The following is a 21,639-nucleotide window of genomic DNA, read 5'->3' on the forward strand; positions in this document are numbered from 1 at the left end:
TAAGGAGCGTCCTTTTTCCATGGTTTTTCCATGATGGACATCAGTGACTCTAAAAATGTGTGTATCAGCTCTGTGTGTTCAGATTTGACTGAGTTCTGACTCCACCAAAGACGATGACATTTCTGTCTGGTTATTTATTTTATAGAAAGCTGTAATATATATCTAGGTCTATGGGAGCAAAAAAAACCCAGCAATAATTAGAATTTTATAAATTATATTTTATACTTTTTATACTTCATTTAGATGGTTTTCAAGGAAATATTAAATCTACAAATCTGGAATTCTCTAGTAATTTACATACTTTAACCCCCATTTAGCCTTTATAAGCACCATATAAACATTGAATAACCGGCTCATAACAGAATGTGGTTGTAAACAGCTATAAGTGTTTATTAATGTACAGACTTGACGTCAATCATAAGCTTTCCTGTGAAGACATTATTACATATTAATGTTAAATGTTCTTATAAATAGGAAACGGGGGACTGGCACTAGTGAAGTGTTCCCATTTATTCATTTATTTTCACGTTGTATTTTCATGTGTATGAATATGTATATATACATATACGTATATATACATATCTATCAGAATATAGATTTGGTGGTATCTGTACGTATTGATACCACAGAATAAAAACTAAGAAATATACCATGATGAAGTGGAAATTTTTCATGATAGGTTAAAGATGTTTTTAGTGCGAATTCAGGAGCCTCATCTGGCTACTTAGGACGGAGTCTGTCAGTTTTCAGCGTTACCCAAAGTCAAACTGAAGAATTTGAGCCGGAGATTTGAGTGAGAGACAAACTTCACTCGTGTTGCACTAAACTGCTGCGACAAAAGAGAAAGGTGAGAGTTTCCCAGGTGGATACGTGTCGGGAGGGAAGAAAGAGTGGAGCGGAACCTGGACGATCATCCTCACAGCTGAAGAGACGTCTTCGGGTTATATCAGGTCTCAGATGCTAAATGTGAAATGTGTGTGTGTGTGTTCCAGTCTCCAGCGAACGTGGAGAAATCTCTGCGTCTCTTCAGTCAGCTGCTGAACAACAAGATGTTCCTCCTGACCTTCATCCACACTCTGGAGGCTCAGAGGTCGTTCTCCATGAGAGACCGAGGGAACGTGGCCTCGCTGCTGATGGCTGCTCTGCAGGTGTCTGAGGCTGTTGATCACTCTGTTACAAAGCCGATCGATAGACGTATAGTTATCAATAATCACCTATTGTCCTTATGAGATGATCTGTGGCTGTTAATGCTTGCTAATATCTGTTAATAACTACTTAATAGAAGCGTAGGAGCGTCAATAGGTGTTACTAAGGGTTTAAGAGCGGCTAAAGAGTCCCTGACCTCACCTTTGTCTCTTTAGGGTCGGATGGAATATGCCACGGTGGTGCTGAAACAGCTGCTGGCCGACCTGATCGAGAAGAACCTGGAAAACCGAAACCATCCCAAACTACTGCTGCGGAGGTCAGTGCACCAGCTCAACTTTTTAAAGCGGAACTTGGCTCATTTGACAAGAGACAAACTGGCGCTTCAGGCTCTTACACCCAGATGTACAGTTGACACGTCAGTCGAAAGGAGAGAAACCACTGTAGGAGGAAATTATGACACAGTCCATGTGACAGCGGAGACTTCTTACATTTACTCCAGTGCTGCACTTAAGTATTTGACGTATTTGTACCTGACATGAGAATTTCCATTTTAGTTACTTTATACTTCTACTCCACATTGCAGAGGCAAATATTGTTCTTTTTACTGCATTTGCAGTTATTTAATAACTTTGGTTACTTTTCAGCTTCGCGTTAATGATACGAAATACATACATCAAATAAATAAATAGACAGATTTATTACCCATCAGCAGTAAATAAAGTCATTAAAATGATCTCCACTTTTATCAGCTGCGACATTAAAGTGATGAAAACATGATGCAGCCGTGATTATAATCCAATAATAAAATATCCATTTTTCTGAAATGGGCCATTCTGCATAATGAGTACTTGTACTTGTGGTACTTTAAATATAAAGTACATTGTTGCTAGTACGGCTATACTTTTACTTCAGTAAGATTCTAAATGCAGGACTTAAACTGGTAACAGAGTATTTCTACTCCCTGGTATCGTTACTTTAGCCATTAACAGAGTACTTCTACTCCCTGGTATCGTTACCTGGTAACAGAGTACTTCCACTCCCCGGTATCGTTACTTTGCCCGGTAACAGAGTACTTCTACTCCCTGGTATCGTTACCTGGTAACAGAGTACTTCCACTCCCCGGTATCGTTACTTTACCCGGTAACAGAGTACTTCTACTCCCCGGTATTGTTACTTTACCCGGTAACAGAGTACTTCTACTCCCTGGTATCGTTACCCGGTAACAGAGTACCTCTACTCCCTGGTGTCACCACTTTAACTTGAGATCTGAGCGCTTCCTCCAGCACCAGACTTGTATCAATGGAAACAAATTCTTTTGTACTTATTTATTTATTTACCTTTGCGAGTAAAATATCTGGGATTGCGGATCAGACTTCAAACAGCCCGTGCAGCTGAGCTGACCTTTGACCTCTGTGTGTTCAGGACGGAGTCTGTGGCTGAGAAGATGCTGACAAACTGGTTCACCTTCCTGCTGCATCGATTCCTCAAGGTAACCTGCCAAATCTTTCCTTTCTTTTTGTTCGTCTCTTACCTCCCTTCCTTTCTTCAGTTCTCCTCTCGCTCTTGCCGCCTCCCTCCCTCCGTGCTTCCTTCCTTCCTTCCTTCCTTCCTTCTTCCTTCCTTCCTTCCTGCCCTTCTCCCTCCCTCCCCTCCCTAATTGACCTCTTTAAGCTCTCCCTCTCCAGCCTGACCGTGACCAATCAGATCAGGGCTGCGGTTAATTTATTCATGAGCAAAAAAGGGGATCAGTTCAGTCCTGCTGCCGATGAGTTTTCGGGATCAAAGGGTGGCGACGAAGGGTTCAGAACGTGACGCGGATTCTGTCTCTGTCTGTCAGGAGTGCGCCGGCGAGCCTCTCTTCATGCTGTACTGTGCCATCAAGCAGCAGATGGAGAAAGGGCCGATCGACGCCATCACAGGAGAGGCTCGCTACTCTCTGAGTGAAGACAAACTCATCAGACAGCAGATCGACTACAAACAGCTGGTAACACACACACACACACACACACACACACACACACACACACACACACACACACACACTGTGACACTATAGTACACTGATTTTCTTAGTGTTGTCCGTCAAACCTGTCAGTGATCATAACATGGCACTCGCCAAGTGCCGCCGCCACCAGTGCACCCGGTTTCTGTTTTCTTTCAATCTCTGCAGTAGTTTATTTGCTACGGACTGGAGCATAGCGGATCCATCCTACCGGTGCTGATTCAGAACGGGACACTGCTCAAAACTGACCCGCAGACATCGAAGTCAATCGCTTATAAAGTTGAAACATTTGGGAAAATCTTTTCACTCGGTGGGACCAAACGGCCAACGCTGTAGGGCCACGACGATCCCAGCAGATGCTAAGCCCACCGCACGATACTAAATCATACTTCTTAAATATGTGTTCTGCCTCACATAATAGGCACCGGACGAGTCTCTTAAGTCCTTCAAAACGGTCAAATTAAAATGAAGGTTAAAACCCGAAAGAAGGATGTGATCTCATGGGCTCCAGGAGTAGGACGCTGAAGACCTGCCATGTTGTGTTGCTGAGCAGAATGAAGTGTTTGTCGTTGTTTGTTGTGTCAGCTGCTGATCATTACTGTCATTATTATTAGCGACTGATAAGACTGCTCTAAATCACAGTGTTGCTGTGTGTGTCTGTTTTCATTTTTCTCTGTCTGTGTTTTATATGCAAATTAAAGTTTCTTGTTTCTTTCTGTGTGTGTGTGCATGTGTGTGTGTGCGGTGGTTAAAAATATCCAATTTAACAGCTGGTCGATAACGATGTTTTCCTCACTGTGGTGACAATGTGGCAAACACACACAAACACACACTGATAATGAAGTTTGGCGCAGACGGATGACTCTACCCTCCCCCCTCCCCCTCTCACTCCCCGCCCCCCCCCTCTTCGTCAGACTCTGATGTGTATCCCTCCGGAGGGCGAGGCGGGGACGGAGGTGCCCGTGAAGGTGCTGAACTGTGACACGGTGACTCAGGTCAAAGACAAACTGCTGGACGCCGTCTACAAAGGAATCCCGTTCTCCCAGAGACCTCAGGCCGACGACATGGACCTGGGTAACTGTGACTTGACGTTAAAGCTAAACTTTGCTGTCATTCTACACGTTTGTTATCGTCCACACGTCTCACGTGAAGACCCAAACCAACGGTCACTGTGGCTGACTGTTTCAACAGAAGGTAGCTTTCTTGATAACCAGTCGTTCGGCATCTATCTTTTAGGGGAAGCATATAAACTTAGAAAAATGGTTAATATCGCTCTCGAGCGCAGCTGTGACCAGATCCCGGTGTTTCCTAACGCCGCTGGCACCAGCTCTAACTCCTCCTGTGGACTCGCGTCACTGGAGGCTGCCGTCCCTTTGTTCATCCGTCCATTTCTTGATGCTTGTCGAGGTCGTGTTTAAGGATTGTTAATGATGTTATTGCCGGTATACGCAGCTGGGACGTAATGACAGAATGTGATATGAATGTCAGTAAATTTGGGCACTTGGTAAAAAACTCTAGTCGTAAACATCCAATCATACCAATCTGTTCATCTATCTGTCCAGTCCCACAACTCCGACCTCCGGTATGGTGTCTTTCTTCTCAGCCGCAGAGACAGCAGCCACACAGACTGTCCTCACCATCTGTCTCATGTCAGAAACATCAAAACCGCTGTCAGACACCCGACGTTGCTCCGCAAGGGCGTAAAAACGAGGAGTAACTGAGGAGTGACGAAAAAAGCTAAGAGCTGACGTGGCCCACAGCTGCTCGCTGTCTAATCAGTGTGTGTCTGTGTTGTCAGAGTGGCGTCAAGGCCGACTGACGAGGATCATCCTGCAGGACGAAGACGTGACAACAAAGATAGAGAGCGACTGGAAGAGACTGAACACACTGGCACACTACCAGGTGCGCACACACACACACGCTTTCACCGTGGAGGGTCTGAAAATCTGAAGAACTCTTCGGATCTTACTCACGTTCAGTGGACAGTTTTGCTGCAAAGAGAGAGCAGCAAATATCAAAGATCTGAAAGGTTGAAAGTTTGGAAAATGTTAATGATGGTTTTGAAAATAAAGTGACTTCATACTGACAATGTTAGAAAAGCAACGTCTTCAACAGTGTTGTAACACTGCCTGTGGAAGAACGGCTCATTTTAATGTGCGTTTGCTGCAGGAGGTGGATTCCCCTCCATTCACTTCAAAAATCAACAAAATATGTCGTGTCCAAACTTTTGCACACAACTGTATAAACCACTTTACTTGTGCAGAATCTAAATTCTTTTCCTCCAGGGCTCTTTGGTCCAATGTGCAACTATCCATCAACACCATGCCTGTTTCTATCGTTTGGACTTTGCTCTTATTTTTGCCTTTTTTTCTAAAATACCATTGATGTTTATTTTGTCTAATAAAATTCTCCAATGAAACGCAGAAGGGAAAATAATCTTTCATCCAAATTAAGTCCAAACTCAACCAAATATGAAGATATACCAGCTTCTCTACATAAAATGTGTAAAAGTTTAAAGATCTTCCATCTTTTTTTGGTTGCTAGTTAGAAATTGTTAGTGGGTTGGAGCTGCATTGGGCAAATTTGGAGCCGTGACCAGTCACTGTGTTTAATGCAGGTCCAGACGCAGATGAAGGAATTCGAATCTGAACATTTTCCCTCTTTAAATCCAGATGTTTGGGGGATTGGTCTCAGTTTGAGTTCAGGTTCTTTATCAGTTCCTGCAGTGACACGTGTGGAGTGCGTCAAGATTGTGTACAGGATAAGAATCGGCTGAGTTTGCTGACTGAATGGATAATTAGTCAGCTGACAGATGGAGCGACCGGCTGATGTGTTGTTGTGTGTTGCTAGGTGACAGACGGCTCGCTCGTGGCGCTGGTCCAGAAGCAGGTTTCGGCCTACAATATCGCCAACTCCTTCACCTTCACCAGATCACTGAGCAGATACGGTAGAGCGCTACCACACAAACACGCACACACACACACACACACACACACACACACACACACACACACACTAACTCTTACCTTAGCACTAACCAGAGAAGGTAACTTATCGCTCTCTCTCTTTGTGTCCTCAGAGTCGTTACTCCGAACGTCCAGCAGTCCTGACAGTCTGAGATCCAGAGCTCCAATGATCACCCCGGACCAGGAGACAGGTACTGCAGTGGTGGCGGAGGAGTAGTGGTGTGTGGGCGCAGACATTCAGTGTGTAGCGACCTCCTCGGACAGGGGGGGTTTCCGTAGACTGTACCCACCAAAAACTGCCACATGTACAGTCCTGTGAAAAAGGAAGTTTTAGCCACTAAAAGTGAAGCGGTTGTTTTCAAAAATGAAGCCATGACTAGTTTTTATTTCTCAGCGAACTTCATCCAAACTGCAGTAAAGAGAAAAAACGAAATCAGATCAGTATTTGCCGTGACCCCCCTTTGCCTCTAAACCAGCGCACAGGTTTCCAGCTTCTTGGCAGGTGGGTTGTTCCGGCATCTTGGAGAACCTGCCTCAGTTCCTCTGTGGATTCAGTCTGTCTCAGTGTCTCCTGTCTCTTCATGTGGTCCCAGACTGACTTCATCGTGTTGAGATCAGGACCCTGTGGACCAGATTAACCTCCTAGCGGCCTCCACTGTACATTGATTAGATGACTGACAGAAAATGATGATGTTTGACAGTTGGTTGGACCAAACAAACATTGTGAATGTTTCACTTCGGGCTCTTCGTTATTGTGACGGCATTTCTCACTCTTTCTAAGTTTTTACAAACACATCAGTCAAATCATTTGATTTGGAAAATAATCAGGAGATTAAACAATAATCATTAGCTGCAGCCTCATATGAAATAGTTAAAAACTCTCTCCACCTCAACCAACTACAGCAATAAAATGCTGCTGACACATTAATACATCAGTAATAATAACAACCTAATGATCTAATACAGAACAGTAACGGGCCATTTTTCTGCATTGAATACTTCAAGTACATTTTGCTAATAATACTTCTGTATTTTTACTTAAGTAGGAATTTCAGCGCAGGACTTGTAATGGATTGTTTTTCCAGCATGATATTAGTACTTTTACATAAGTAAAGGATCTGGATACGTCCTCCACCACTGTCCCCAGTGCACTGTGTGTACTGCACTGTTTATGCGTGTGTGTGTGTTTCGTTTTGTGTTTTTAGGAACTAAACTGTGGCACCTGGTGAAGAATCACGAGCACAGCGACCAGAGAGAAGGAGACAGAGGCAGCAAGATGGTTTCTGAAATCTACCTGACCAGGCTGCTCGCTACCAAGGTAACAGACACAGAAACACAAACCAACACTGAAAAAATCTGCCGTGGAGTCTGGGATTAATGTGTATGATGTTGTTTTTCACCCCAAATGTCAAAGAGGAAACCGTCGACTACAGGGCTGTCCCAGTGGACTTGTTTCTTCCAAAAACCATTTCTCATAAAATTGTTTTTTTTGTTGATAGCTTTCTTCTAAAGTGGGATATTTTTCCTAATAGATTCAGGTTTCCTTTTTCTTTTTTTCAGTCTCACAAGAACAAATTTGTAAATTATTTTGTAATTAGTGTATTTATTTATTTAATTTATGAAATATTATAAAATATTTAGTGCCATGCTTTTGTGCACTCGCCACCAGGGGACGCTGCAGAAGTTTGTGGACGACCTGTTTGAGACGGTGTTTAGCACCGCCCACCGCGGCTCTGCGCTCCCATTGGCTATCAAGTACATGTTTGACTTCTTGGACGAGCAGGCCGACAAACGCCAGATCAGTGACCCAGACGTCCGACACACCTGGAAGAGCAACTGGTGAGAAAAAAAACCAAACGACAGTAAAGATTTTAATCTCAAGACTGGTTCAGAAAGAGGATCCAGTTTAATCTAATCTGATGTTTCCTCTGTGTGCAGCCTTCCTCTCAGGTTCTGGGTCAACGTCATTAAAAATCCTCAGTTTGTGTTCGACATCCATAAGAGCAGCATCACCGACGCCTGTCTGTCGGTCGTCGCTCAGACCTTCATGGACTCCTGCTCGACGTCCGAACACCGACTCGGCAAAGACTCGCCATCCAACAAGCTGCTCTACGCTAAAGACATCCCCAACTACAAGAGCTGGGTGGAGAGGTAGCTAACATGCTAACCAGCTAGTATATTTAAAACAAAAAGAGCTTGGTGGTAGATATCTTGCTAATAGTTAATATATCGTAATATACAACGTCATGGCTTGAGCTCAGAAGTAGTTTACATGCTAACCTGTTCATATACTGTAATACAGAACATATAGAACCACATGGAGAGCTAGCTAACATGCCAACCAATATGATCCGGGTGGAGACTTAGCTAAAATGCTAACTAGCTAAAATACAAAACACAACAACAAAAGATGTGTGGAGAGGTAGCTAACCTCTTCGCTAGCCTGCTAACTACGATAAAAGTATATTTGATACAGAACTCCAGGAGCTAAATGGAAAGGTAGCTAACCTGCTAACTAATTAGTATATACAGTTAACACACCAACAGCTAACCTTTAAGCTACACTTTAAGGCACACGTAACAATCCCAACAAAGTGCCAGATAAATGACCTAATAACCTGTTTAAATAAAATTCAACTAAATCAAGTTATGAAGTGGTGAGATAGTCACCTTATTCAAATTCTCATATCCTGCAATGTAATATAACATAAATCATATTAATAAGTGTTGACAACTTATAAGGCAATTGCCTGTTAAAAATATTACACAATTAGTATTAGAGTCTTAGGTAATTATCTGGAAAAATGAACTGTAAAACAACGAATTAACTTGTTGATAGTTATTAAAGGTTGATGTTAAACACAACTGTGTGTGTGTGTGTGTGTGTGTGTGTGTGTGTGTGTGTGTGTGTGTGTGTGTCCGTGTTCGTGTTCGTGTCCGTGTCCTGCAGGTACTACAGGGATATTGCGAAAATGCCCAGTATCAGTGATCAGGACATGGACGCCTACCTGGTCGAGCAGTCCCGTCTCCACGGCAATGAGTTCAACACACTGAGCGCGCTCAGTGAGCTCTACTTCTACATCAACAAGTACAAGGAAGAGGTGAGGGGTCCGCGTTTCATCTTTTACAGAGTTGATAGCTTTTAGGTTTGACATCAGTACATTTTAGATAATTGCTGTTGTATCAGGTATCCAGGTGTGTTTCACCTGTCATCCGTGTCTGCAGTGGCAGCAAGCTAAACAAAATAGCCCATACATTCCAGCTACGTCCTTTAGCTTCCCCCGGGGGATGTCAAGGCGTTCTCAAAACCAGATGAGATATATAATCCCCTTAGTGTTTTCTGGGTCTGCCCCCGGGTCTCCTATGAAGTGTACATGCCTGGAAGACCTCCACAGGCAGGAAGTATCCCGATCAGATGCCAGAACCACGTCAACTGGCTCCTTTCAACATGAGGGAGCAGCAGCTCCACTTGGAGATCCTTCTGAATGTTTGAGCTCCTTACCCTACCTGTAAGGCTGAGCCCAAACACCCTCCAAGGGAAACTAATTTCAGCTTCTTGTATAAGCAATCTCATTGCCACTACCTAGAGCTCATGACCAAAGCTGAGAGTTGGAATATGCCAGTAAATTGAGAGCTTTGCCTTCAGACTCAGCCCTTCTTCACCATGATAGTCTGATTTACTAATCCCATGTTGAACTTACCCTGATTCGCAAACAAGACAAACATTTGCGTTAGAGCCCCTTCACTTGGGGCAGTGACTCACTCCAAACGCAAAGGGAAGAATCCACAGTTTCTCAGCAGAGTGCCATGGCCTCAGACTTGGAGATCCTGACTCTCATCCCTGCTTCACATTTGGCTGCAAACCACAGCCACATCTCACACAAAGCCAAAACTGTCAACCTCAGTGTGCTGCCAAATGAAAAGTCAGGCACTAAAATTATTAAGATATATTCACTGGGAACCATTATTGTGTGTAGAAAACTTGGTGGCAGTTCATCCAATCTTTGAAATATTTCACCCTGGACCAAAGTGTTGGACTGCACCACTGACACTGCCATCTATAGAACCACGCCGCTATTGTGCCTAAAAAAATGTCAAAATTTAAAATATCAAAATCTGTCTTTCCTCTTTCTCTGCAGATCCTGACAGCGTTGGACCGGGACGGCTACTGTCGTAAACACAAACTGAGGCACAAACTGGAGCAAGCCATCAACCTGATGTCTGGGAGCAGCTGAGAGGAGGGGAAGGACGAATGGACTGATGGACTGATGGACCGATGGACTGATGAATGGATAGATGGATATGGGGATGGGGAGGAAGAATTGAGGAGGGGGAAGTGAGTGCATTTTGTTTTTCTGAACTGTTTGAACAGTCAGCTGAACTGCTCCGTATTGGACCGAACTGACTGCCACAGCTCCGGCCCTTTAGCAATCAATCCATCAGTAATTTATTTGTCGATTGATTGATTGATTTGAAGACTGACTAAGTGGCTGGCTGGGACCCCAACTACCTCCGTTCAGTGGGTTCTAGGGCAGAAAATCAGTTTCCAAACCGATTTGGATACATTAACAACGTGACTTCAGTGTGGAATGGAGTCATTTTGGGGCAAAAAACAAACCCTCTAGATGCATCTGTCGGTTTGGATTTGGATTTAAATTTACTGCAGGTGTAAGCAGGGATCAAAGCGAGGGGCCGTGGCTGTGGAAAGACCTGGACACTAGGCTGAAGACTGAGTCAGGTTTCACCAAACAAGGGATGTGACGTTAGGATCAATTGACCTGACTTCAGGATTCCCAGCCTGATTTGGAACTGTCTGGACGCTAGGTTGAAGAGCAACAGGTCAAGTCAAGTTTTCGTCAAAGCTACGGCCTTCACCTTAAAATGCTTTGTCTGGCCTGAAAAATCAAGAAATTAAGCCAATGGTCAGAAAGTCACGGCAAAATCACAACAGACCTTACCTTACCTGAAAGGCCAAGTCAAGGCAAACCGCAGAAGTTTGAGGCCTCTTACTGATGTCGTTACTTTGGACTCTTTGTCCCCACATTGAAATCCTTAGCCTTGTCTGGAATGATCCGGATTCACTGTAGAAAGATCAGGTCAAGCTTTAAGGAATGAAGCATCAAAGTCACGTCCTCATTTGGAATATCTGACCCAACCTTGAACTTGTTTGCGAAGGACTCGTAAGGTTGTTTCAAGCTTTAATGAAGGAGAAGGAAGCAAGTAAGAAATAAGAATTCATCTTTGGAGATAACAGGAAAGAAATAAGAGGTCACTATGAGCCAAGACAATTTGACTTGACCTTGGACTGTTCGGCCAAGCCTCATCAGGATCTAGAAGTTTCTAAGTTGCTGTTTTAAATAACCACTCAATGTTTTTTCTCTGGACAATCACTCTGTACCACAGCACACTGAGCCCAATGCCTATCGACCGACCAGTACCTGTGTCCATAAACCTGTCCTTTCCTCCCGCCATCTTCTTTTCCTTTCCTTCCATCCTCTCATCCTCCTCAGCTTTCACCTCCTACTTCTGCTTGACCCGTTTCTTCATTTCATCTCCTTCTCTATCTTCCCTTTTTTTTCCTTGTTTACTTTTCACCCCAGTTTTTATTCTTCCTCCCCCTCAACCCTGCTACATCATTGGTCAGTTATGCTGGCCACTGGCCATACTATTGGCCACGATGACTCTTTAGTAATGTACTGCCCGACCAATCAAGACTGTGGATTTCACCAGAATTGTGAACAATTAAGTAGAAATGAATAGAAACAAATTCAGAATTACGTTTTGAATACATTCCAGCGCAGGCACACAGGCAAGGTCTGTATATAAGCAGGTTGACTCGCTGATTTTTGGAAGTGAATGACTTCCGAAAGTAGACTGATCCACATTTTTCAGGACCAGAACAACCTGGAAAACGGGGTTCTGGATTCAGCACCAACTTTGACACTGGTTGGTGCAGATCGCTTTATCGTCTGACCTTGCACATACACCCACATACAGCCATGCTTTATAGTGCCACGCTAACCGTGCCCAGGGGGAAATACTGTGCAGAGCTACAAGCCCAGTGCCATGTAAAAACCGGACCGGATCATGTCAGAACTGGACCGGACTCGGACCAAACCGGGAATAAAAAACAACCCGGAATTGAGTTTTAACCGGACCGGATTCAAGAACTCATAAGACTTGTGGCCATAATTGTAAACAACAAAAAAAGAAAGATGATAATAATAATAATAATAATGATGATAAAGTATAAAAGTTAAAAAAGAATACAAAAAGAAAGGAAAAAAAAGAAATATTGAAATGTTAACATGTAATAAGAACTTTGTGGATTTGACAGTATGGATTTTACGGAGCTGAACTTGTATAAATGTGAACGTTAATCTACATCAGAGTCTGGAGAAAGGGAGAGAGCCAGGAGATGGAGCGATGGATCAGACCGAGACCGAACCAACCCCATCCTCACACCGTCAGCCCAGACCGGACTTAACAGGATGGAACTGGACTTATCTGAACTGAACAAATCTGTTCTGTTTGGAACCTGAAGGAGCTGGAGCGTTGAGTCTCAGCTCAGTATGTCAAAGGAGGAAAAACAAACTGGACTCTTTAGTACTTTTTCTGCCAAACTGGGTGTTTGTTTGAACAGAACAAGAGTGTAGTGTGCTGGATGGAGGGTTGGACTTTTGGTTTGGGTGGTGTGTGGAGGGGTTAAATTGTTGCATGTTTGCTTCGGATGGAGTCTTTGTTTTGATGAGCTCTTGTACATCCTAAAGACGAATGAGGGTGCTTGCACACTGCCGGCTCAGTCTCAGTTCAACAACCTTAACATTTAAAAATATGATTCTTTTTTCCCAAACTCAGGTGCAGACGGAGGAATCGTACCTCCTTCCACCTGGATAATCCACCATACCTAACTCAAAAATTAGCATCAACCTTGTTTATGCTGGTAAACAAACGCCCAGACAGACTTTGTACCAACTGTTACTTAAAAAACTGAACCCAGTGTGTAACGCTCATAATCCTGTGTATGAACGATGGTTAAATGTCAGGTTGAGAACTCTCTAACATGGCAATGCTGCACCCTTCATCCCCCAATACACCTCTTTTTTTCTGTGGTGGAACATTTACACATTGCACAACTGGATCATATGCCTTGTTCAGAGGTCCATTTTCGCCCTAACATTTGTCAAAATTAAAGTTCGACAATGCTATCTGACCCTTTTAAAACAGAAAAACTAGTTTCTGCTCAGTTTTGAGTCCCTAGAGGCTTTTTGAATTCCACTAACAGCTGTTAGTGAAACTCATAATACTCAGCTGACATTCAGTCCTCAGTTTTTTTCTTTTCGTGCCAAAAACAAACTTCGGGAGCTTTGTCCTCTGGTTTGAATTTTCAACAGCAGGGCTCCTACATTCAGTGCTTTGTGGCAGCTGATGTTGGCTGCGACCGATTATCTATCTGCAGTAAGTTTCAGGTCTCCGCAGGCTGATTCTCATACAAAATAATGAAACCAATTCGTACATTTCCAAGTTTTCTTAGAAACCCGCACATGTGGATTAGTAAAACCGTACATTGATTGGCGACCGTGCGTGCAGATCGGGGTTCAAGATTTTCCTTTGTTGAGGTTGATGGCAATAATTGAAAAAAAAAGACATCCCCAGACTTGAGTGTTGACGCATTACCACATCATAAGGCCTGTGTCTCCATGCCTCATGAGCGTTGAATTTCCGTTTGAAGGCAGTACCCTGGTGCAAGCAGTTGGGCCACCAGTTTTGTTTTGTTGTTTTTTCAAATGAAAACTCCTTCACTTTTACTTTCCAGGGAGTCCTGTGTACATATTAAAACAAAACCACAAAACCACACCCGGTTCTGTGGGAGGTGCAAACGTACACACAAAACTTTAAAACATCGACTAGTTTACCCACCTGTATCCATGGTTTACCAATCTCTATGTATTTCCACACGGAGAAAACCATCAGCCCTTTAGGACTCTGGAGAAAAGGCGGTGTGTTGTCTGGAAATGTTCTACCACAGTTGAAGCGTCTCTCTACTGGCTCTGTGCGATGCCATAAAGCTATAAAGCACCTTTTTTCTTTCTTGATGTTGTTTCACTGTCATTTGAATCTATGGGGCCAAAAGGACCCGAGTGAGGAAGCAGAGGAGAGGGAGGAAGGGTCCTGATATAAGACTGCCTTTTAGATGATTAATTATAGAACAGGGAGGGAAGCCACTACCATACCAATACCACTGTTCATCCAACCAGTGTGTCTGTGTGTGTTATCCTCTCACTGCTGCTGCTACTGCAGAGGAAACTCAACCGTTAAACCACTGATCGTATCTGCAGCTCAATTAAAAATCTTTTTCTTTACAGTTGCGCCGTTTAAATCGCCTGATCGGTATCTTTAACACTTTTGAAATATCAGATTAGATCTTTGGTCTCCTTTTTTTTTTTAGTACAAATCTTTGATCGCCCTGTAAAACTCAAAGTCATCAAAGGAGATAAACTGAGTAAAAGTGTTCTCGTTGCCGCTTTGATTGGAATTTACCTTTCAATCGGGGTGATGAGATGACAGGTTAGGGGAGGAAAGGGGATTCTGTCAGCACGCTAAAGGGTGAGGAGGAGAAATGAACAAATCCTGTAGAGGAATGTAAAAGAAGGGAAAGGGATGATGCAGAGACGATGTAAAGGAGGAGGACAACCCAGCTGCATGCTGAAGAGTGAGGAAGAGGAGTGAAAAAAGGAGGAGGAAGAGGTGAAATTACAAACCCACTGCAGAGAGGAGGAGGAAGAAGGAAGAGGAGGAGGTTCTGTCGTGCCAAAAGATGAAGAAGAGAAGGAAAACCCGATGTTCTTCAAATACAGAGAGTAGAAATAAATATTAGAGTAGAACACAGCAGGATCAGGATTAAAAAGAAGAGGTCAGGTTCCCTCTTTGTATGCTAAAGTGAGCGGAAGCCGGATGAAGAGGGGTGTGGAAGGAGATGCTGTTGGAATACTGAAAGCAGGAGAGAGGGGGAATACTGATCAAGGAGAAAAAGACGGAGACCACGTCATCCATCAAACCGGCTGAGGAAGGAAAGGTCTCTGAGAGGAGAAGGAGAAAATGCTCCCAGTGCAGAGATGACTTATAGGTCAGAAAGAAACCATTTTAAGCTGGTGTAAAGTAATAAACCAGCATGATGATCTTGGACAAAGTAACGGCACATGAAGACAAAAAAAATACCTGCTATTTTACCTACGATGCCTGAGCGAAGAAAATGTTTTGGTTCCCCCTGATATCCATCCTGGGTGGTCCTGGATCAGGACTAATAGAAAGCTTGAGTAAAATGAAAGAGGGGAGCAGAAAACAGAAAGGAGAAGAAAAGGAGGATGGATGAGGAGAGGGAGAAAATGGAAACCATAGTAATAGAGTTTAAATTTGGCTCGAACAAATTGATTTCTGGATGGTTTTACACTGTGGTAGCAAGCAGCGCGTGTGTGTGTGTGTGTGTGTGTTTGAGTGGTTGTTTCAGTCTTGTTTCCACACACACGCATTTTACCATCATATCCATCTTCTGAACACACACACAGCTGGGAGGAGGTAACAGGGGCTGAAGAGGCCGATGGGAGGGCCTGGTCCTGGAACAGCAAACAAAACAAACACTGATTGGATTGATGCCTTGTTTTAGCTGCCGTATCCATCCATCTGCCCACACACACACACACACACACACACACACACACACAGATGGCTCAGAGTTTTTAACATTCTCCAGCGGTGAGATATTTATTGATTATTTTTGACTTTCTTTTTTCTTTTAATTTATTTTTTATGATGAGTTATATTTATTGTGGGAGGATGTACACAATTTTATTAGCTTGTACAGCGTTAAAGAGAGAGAAGAGCTCAACATCAGACTTTGACTGCACACACACACATTTTTTACACACAATCCATGTCATAACATACCCATGTGCAGGCTTGGAAACAACCATTTACCATCAGAAACTGAAAAATTTTTGGTCACATTTGTCTCAGTTCTCTTCCAAACATGAAATTTGGCTGTGTCAAAATTTGTTCTCCAATATAGCTGTTGTACCAAAGCGTACAAGTGTGTTTTTTCTTTTTTATTGATCGGTTCTCGCTTGGAATACTGAAACATTTTACTTAAATCCCCATTAAAATCTGTAGACTAATCTTAAATGGAGCTGTAATCTCAGCAGAGTTGAGGTTACGGTTGGATTTCCCGTCCTGTGCGTGTTCAAATCCATCGATTTGTCCGATAACTGAGGAGTCAGTGGCCAGATCGATCGATTTAATTGATTAGAATCATCCATCAGACCCAACTTCACTGACACAAGAAACAGTCAGAGCAGTCGTGCAAATGTTTTGACTCCTCTGACTCTTAATACAGACCATGTTTTCCAGGAGTCGGAGGGGGCAGGAACAGACTCAGCAGGGAAACGGGGCTCTGGCCCAGCTGAAAATCAAGGGGGCTCAAATCAAGATTTTTTTTTTCTAATCCCTAATTGGAAATAAACAGAAATTGATTTAATGTGAATATAGCAACCAGAATACTCCCTCAATGGATATAATTTGGGATTTTTTTTTTTTTTTGGTAAAAAATTTAGACTTTTACGATTTACAATTATAATCAAGTCACACTGCTCTCCTAGTGGAAATTAATCGATCCCCTATTGATTTCCTGAGAAATTAAAAAAGTTCTATGGGAGTTGACTGACCACCTCCTCCTTAAGCCCCTCCCACCCCTGCTGACTTCTGACTGATGATTGGTTTACTGACAGACAAGTTGAGCCGACAGCGAATCCCATTGGGCTTCATTGTACCATAGCAACAGCAAATCACTGGACTCCCCACTGAGCTTGAACGGGGAGTCAGATGTCTTTATTGTACCATAGTATGATTATTATTACTATGATTATAATTCTTATTATTCTGAGCAGGTGCTTCTCAGCTGCTGCAGGATCAGGATCCACCACGTTCGAATTAACTTTAACTGTAAGCACTTTTCTGAACAAAGTCCTGGATTTCAAACGCACCGCCAAAATCCCAGATCTCACTAAGTTGTTCCCTGTTTGGGTCCTTGAGCCGCGGGTTGAGAAGCACCACTCACACTGGATCTTGTGTCTTAGTTCAGGATGGGATTGTTCATTCAGGCGGCGTTTCAGGTGCTTCAGCTGTCGGATTGCGAGGCTTCATGATGGGTTGTAGACGCGAATGATGAGTCCGCTGCGATTCAACAAACCGATGTCATGTACTTCAATAAAGGGCCTGTGAGGGTCGATATTTAATGAATGGTTTCATAGAGTCCCCTACCAATCAAAAGGAGTAAACGGGATCCTTCGGGGTCCTCAAGCCTCTAGCTTCTACAATCGCTCGAGCTGTTAAGAGGTCCAGTATTTGGGATCAGATCCGAAAACTGACCTGTGTAACACCTACCTTAACCCACTGGACATAAATTAATTTTCCAATAGGAAGAGACACCCGATCCGAAAAGGTCCTGAGGACAGTCCGTACTGATCCGATCAGACCCAAGGGTAATTGGACTCGATCAACGGGATGACACATGATACTCAGGAATCCGACATGTTGACTCACAGACGTGAGACATACAGCAAAACCAGACCTGATTAGACTGGATATATGTAATTTTGATCCAGCCCACCTTGGGTATAGAGTCCTTAAGACCTCTTTTCCATTTTAAACACTCAAATGCTTGACTCTTGTTATATATTTATTATTTACACCACAGAGGTCCTGCATCTAATAGATCCCATTGAACGGGAATGTTGACAGAGCTACATTCAAGAAGTATTTAGAAATATGGAAAGTACTGAACAGTTAATCCAGACAAACATCCAGTGTCTGGCAGCAGCAGTTGGGAACAAAATGCTGCAGCACAGCTGCTTAACTGATCCACAATTCATCCAGAATTTCTTGATTTATCCAACAATCAGCCGAATTCAGATCATATGTGATGAATGGTTGAGATGAAAACATTTAAAAGAAAAAACCAAAGAGTCCATCACTTGAACTCTCTGTATTAACACAATGTTTCAGTCCTGAGACCTTTATCAGGCAAAAACCATTTGTTTTTATGAATTTGTTCCAAACTTTCGGAAAAATAGTCATTGTAATTTGGATGTTGATGTGAACGCCACTTAAAGTCGAAAACTGTGCATTTTGATGACGCCCATTTGACATTAATGTGGTATAAACCACACATCAACCGAATGTGGAACTCCCCGATCTGACGTTTCTTTCAGCGGTGCTCTCTGGGATTCGTAGCTGACTTCCATTGTCTGCGGGGAAATTGTTCGGCTGGTTACTGCAGGAATCCGGGACGCCACAGGTCCTCTCTGCATCGGGTTGTCTTTAAATTCTTCTTTACTTTTTAAATTCCCAGCAGTTCATTAAACACTTCACTAATCGAAACACTTGAAACACACATTTAACACGACAGTCTGTTACCGAGTTACTGTTGTTTGTCAATCGCTGACCTGATTCTAGTGACCTCACAGCGCTCATATCCTCCCAGTCCACTAGCGAAGCCTCGCGATCTGCCGTCTGCCGCTCCACAGCGCCGCCGTTCATTCACTCTGCCTGGAAAAACAGTTTTTGTTCACTGAAAACACATGTCGCCTTGATGCAGTCCTTTCCAGGATGTAGTCAGGGCCCATTTTTTTGATACCATTTGCCATTGCCTTCTTTTTGTTTTTTATTTTTGCTGAGTTAAAATGTAATGATGATGATGATGATGATGAATCTTCTTCATGTAATAGCCTGTGTCAGTTTTTATACCATTGCCATTGCCTTCTGCTGAGTTTGTATATTTGTGTGATTTCACTAAAGTGTAATGGAAAAGTTGGAAAAGTTTGATTGTGTTTTTACTCATTAGTTTGTTACTGTTCAGTTCAATTGAGTAAGAGCATATCATCAAATATCATATATAGAAGTGTCCAAATAGGGCTGGAGCTAAGAATTAAACCATGGTGAAGAAAATATCATTCACATTGTCTCAGAGCCCGAGGTGTGATGTCTTCGATATGCTGCTTTTGTCCAACCAACAGTCCAAAACTTTAGGATATTCAACTTACTGTGATAAATGATCAAAAAAGACGCAAACCATCAAGCCGTTAAAGTCTGAATTTTGACAGTGCTGACACCTCATTCATCAGAGAAATTTCTGCTCGTTTGTAAGGTGACTTCAAGTTTGGTCTCCCGCTGCACCGCTGTCAGCCATCAAATGCTGGCAAGGATACAGACTAATTAATGGAGAACAATGATCCAGGCTTTGCAGGGCTTATCAGCAGCAGCAACAAAAGAGCCATTATCACAGGCTTTCATTATCAGGAAATACACTTGATTAAAATACACCAGAGACACTGAGAGACAGACATGTGGAGCAACTGAGTGAGAGACAGAAGAGAAGCTCATGAGTTCTGACAAACTATTACATGATTTCACAGGGTTTTAAAGATCAACTCTGAGTTGTCAGAGTCAGAATCGCTCTTAGATTTTACTGACTTGATGGGGCTGTTGCTCTGTCATCAGCTGAGTTTGAGTTGAAGGTTTGAAGCTGTGTTGGCAGGAACAAAACTGCGTGGTCTCTTAATCCCCATTGTTTAAATGGCACCTGTGGCTTAGTCTAAATCAGCGTTGCCAGATTTGACTAGAACCTCCCAGTCATTGCAGAAGTAGCCAAGTTTTTAATCTTCGTGGCCTGGATTCCACAGGATGTTGGAAACTTTCCTCTGAGATTCGGGTCCATGTTGACATGAGTGCATCACATCATTTCTGCAGATTCGTCAGCTGCACATTCCTGCTGCCAGTCTCCTGTTCTAGTACGTCCCAGAGGTGTTCTACTGGATCCAGATCTGGTGACTGGGGGGGACCACTGAAGTTCACTGAAGTCACTGTCACGTTCATGAAACCAGTTTGTGACATGGAGCATTATCCTGCTGGAAGTAGCCATTAGAAGATGGTGAACTGTGGCCATGAAGGGAAGCACATGGTCAGCAACAATACTCAGACCGGCTGTGGCGTTCAGACCGATGGCTGATTGGTATTAAGGGGCCAAAGTGTGCCACCATTACACCACCACCACCACCAGCAGCCTGGACTGTTGACACGAGGCAGGTTGAGTCCCTGGATTCATGTTGTTGATGCCAAATTCTGACCCGACTATCTGCTGCATCAGCACAAATCCAGAACCATCAGACCAGGCTGACTTTTTCCAGTCTTCAACTGTCCAGTTCTGGTGAGTCTGTTTCCTCTACAGCCTCAGATTTCTGTTCTTGGCTGACAGGACCGGAACCTGACGTGGTATCCTGCTGTTGTAGCTCATCCACCACAAGGGTGGACGGGTGGTTCATCCTGAGAAGCTTCTCTACTCACCACAGTAGAAAAGAGTGGTTATCTTAGGTTCCGTAGCCTCTCTGTCAGCTTTGGTGGGTGGAAACCATCCTAATAGTACAAAAAGTAGCCCAACTCATGACAACCTTTTCGAATCTAATTTAACCACCCAGTTTAAAGAAAAAGTAGCCCAGTTGGGAAGAATAGTGCCCAAGCTGGAACTCGGGTCTAAACCCAGCTGCTGTGTCCTGTAGATATCACTTCACTAGTGGTCACTGTTTCAGAGATTTAACTTAAACCTGCTGAAGACATGGTTTAACCGAGGTGAGATGTCCACCTCTGTTTTTAACATTAGAGTACACCAATCAGTCACAACATTAAAACCAGTTACCCGTGTTAATGTTGTGGCTGAATGCTGTATATATAAAGTATATAACGTATAAAGTACCTTACAGTATTGGGTATATAAAACCGGTAACTGGCTTTAATGTTGTGGCTGATCGGTGTATGTTTCCCCATAAACATCATATGTTTGTGAAACAGCACATTTATTAAAAAACTACATTATTCTGTATTTATACTGCGCTCAGATCAGTGGAACCACGGTTCGTAGTGTGGACTGCACGAATGCACGCGAAACATCTCCACAGGAAAATGTTGTTTAAATTTATTATTTACATCTAAATGAATTACTGTTCGGTTTCTAAGTTTATTATTGAATAATCCAGGTTTTGATTCAAATGTGTTATAATTTGTAGTAATTATTTATCAGTCCAAATGTCTGAGGGAAAGAGAAATTTAAATATATCTCACATCAAACTATACAGTTTCTGGAAAAAGTCAGAGGTGATTATTTGTGAAAAACATCAGGCCCTCCTCCAGAATAAGAAACGGATTAAAAGGGGAAGTAACGGATCGTGCAGGGATAAATATTTCTAATGAATAAAGAAAGTTGTTTATGGTTCCTTTATCAATCAGACCTACAGATCCACCGTGATTCTGAAAAACAACATCTAAGTCTTGGGAGTAAAATGCATGAATCTACTGAATCTTCTATTCGTCCGCTTCGGTAGGAATCTGCAGTGATGTTGTGATGTGGCTGCAGATCAGTCTGATCAGCTGCAGCGTCCAGTCACCGACAGATTGCCAAATTAAAGGCGTTTGACGGTTTGG

General features: G+C 43.1%; 1 protein-coding gene across 1 annotated transcript in view; it reads left to right on the plus strand.

Moving 5' to 3' along the window:
• The window catches only part of plxna3 (plexin A3), a 120,145-nt gene extending 101,075 nt beyond the window's left edge, over positions 1–19,070 (plus strand). Inside the window, 13 exon segments of the mRNA XM_040153850.1 lie at positions 993–1,148; positions 1,362–1,462; positions 2,569–2,635; positions 2,984–3,130; positions 4,063–4,222; positions 4,947–5,050; positions 5,999–6,095; positions 6,228–6,305; positions 7,320–7,432; positions 7,784–7,953; positions 8,053–8,265; positions 9,065–9,215; positions 10,254–19,070. Of these exon segments, the coding sequence (XP_040009784.1) occupies positions 993–1,148; positions 1,362–1,462; positions 2,569–2,635; positions 2,984–3,130; positions 4,063–4,222; positions 4,947–5,050; positions 5,999–6,095; positions 6,228–6,305; positions 7,320–7,432; positions 7,784–7,953; positions 8,053–8,265; positions 9,065–9,215; positions 10,254–10,349 (1,653 nt within the window). The 3' untranslated portion in view covers positions 10,350–19,070.
• The last annotated feature ends 2,569 nt before the right edge of the window (positions 19,071–21,639 follow it).

Source organism: Xiphias gladius, chromosome 18, assembly GCF_016859285.1.
Source record: "Xiphias gladius isolate SHS-SW01 ecotype Sanya breed wild chromosome 18, ASM1685928v1, whole genome shotgun sequence".
NCBI classification, from domain to species: Eukaryota; Metazoa; Chordata; class Actinopteri; order Istiophoriformes; family Xiphiidae; genus Xiphias; species Xiphias gladius.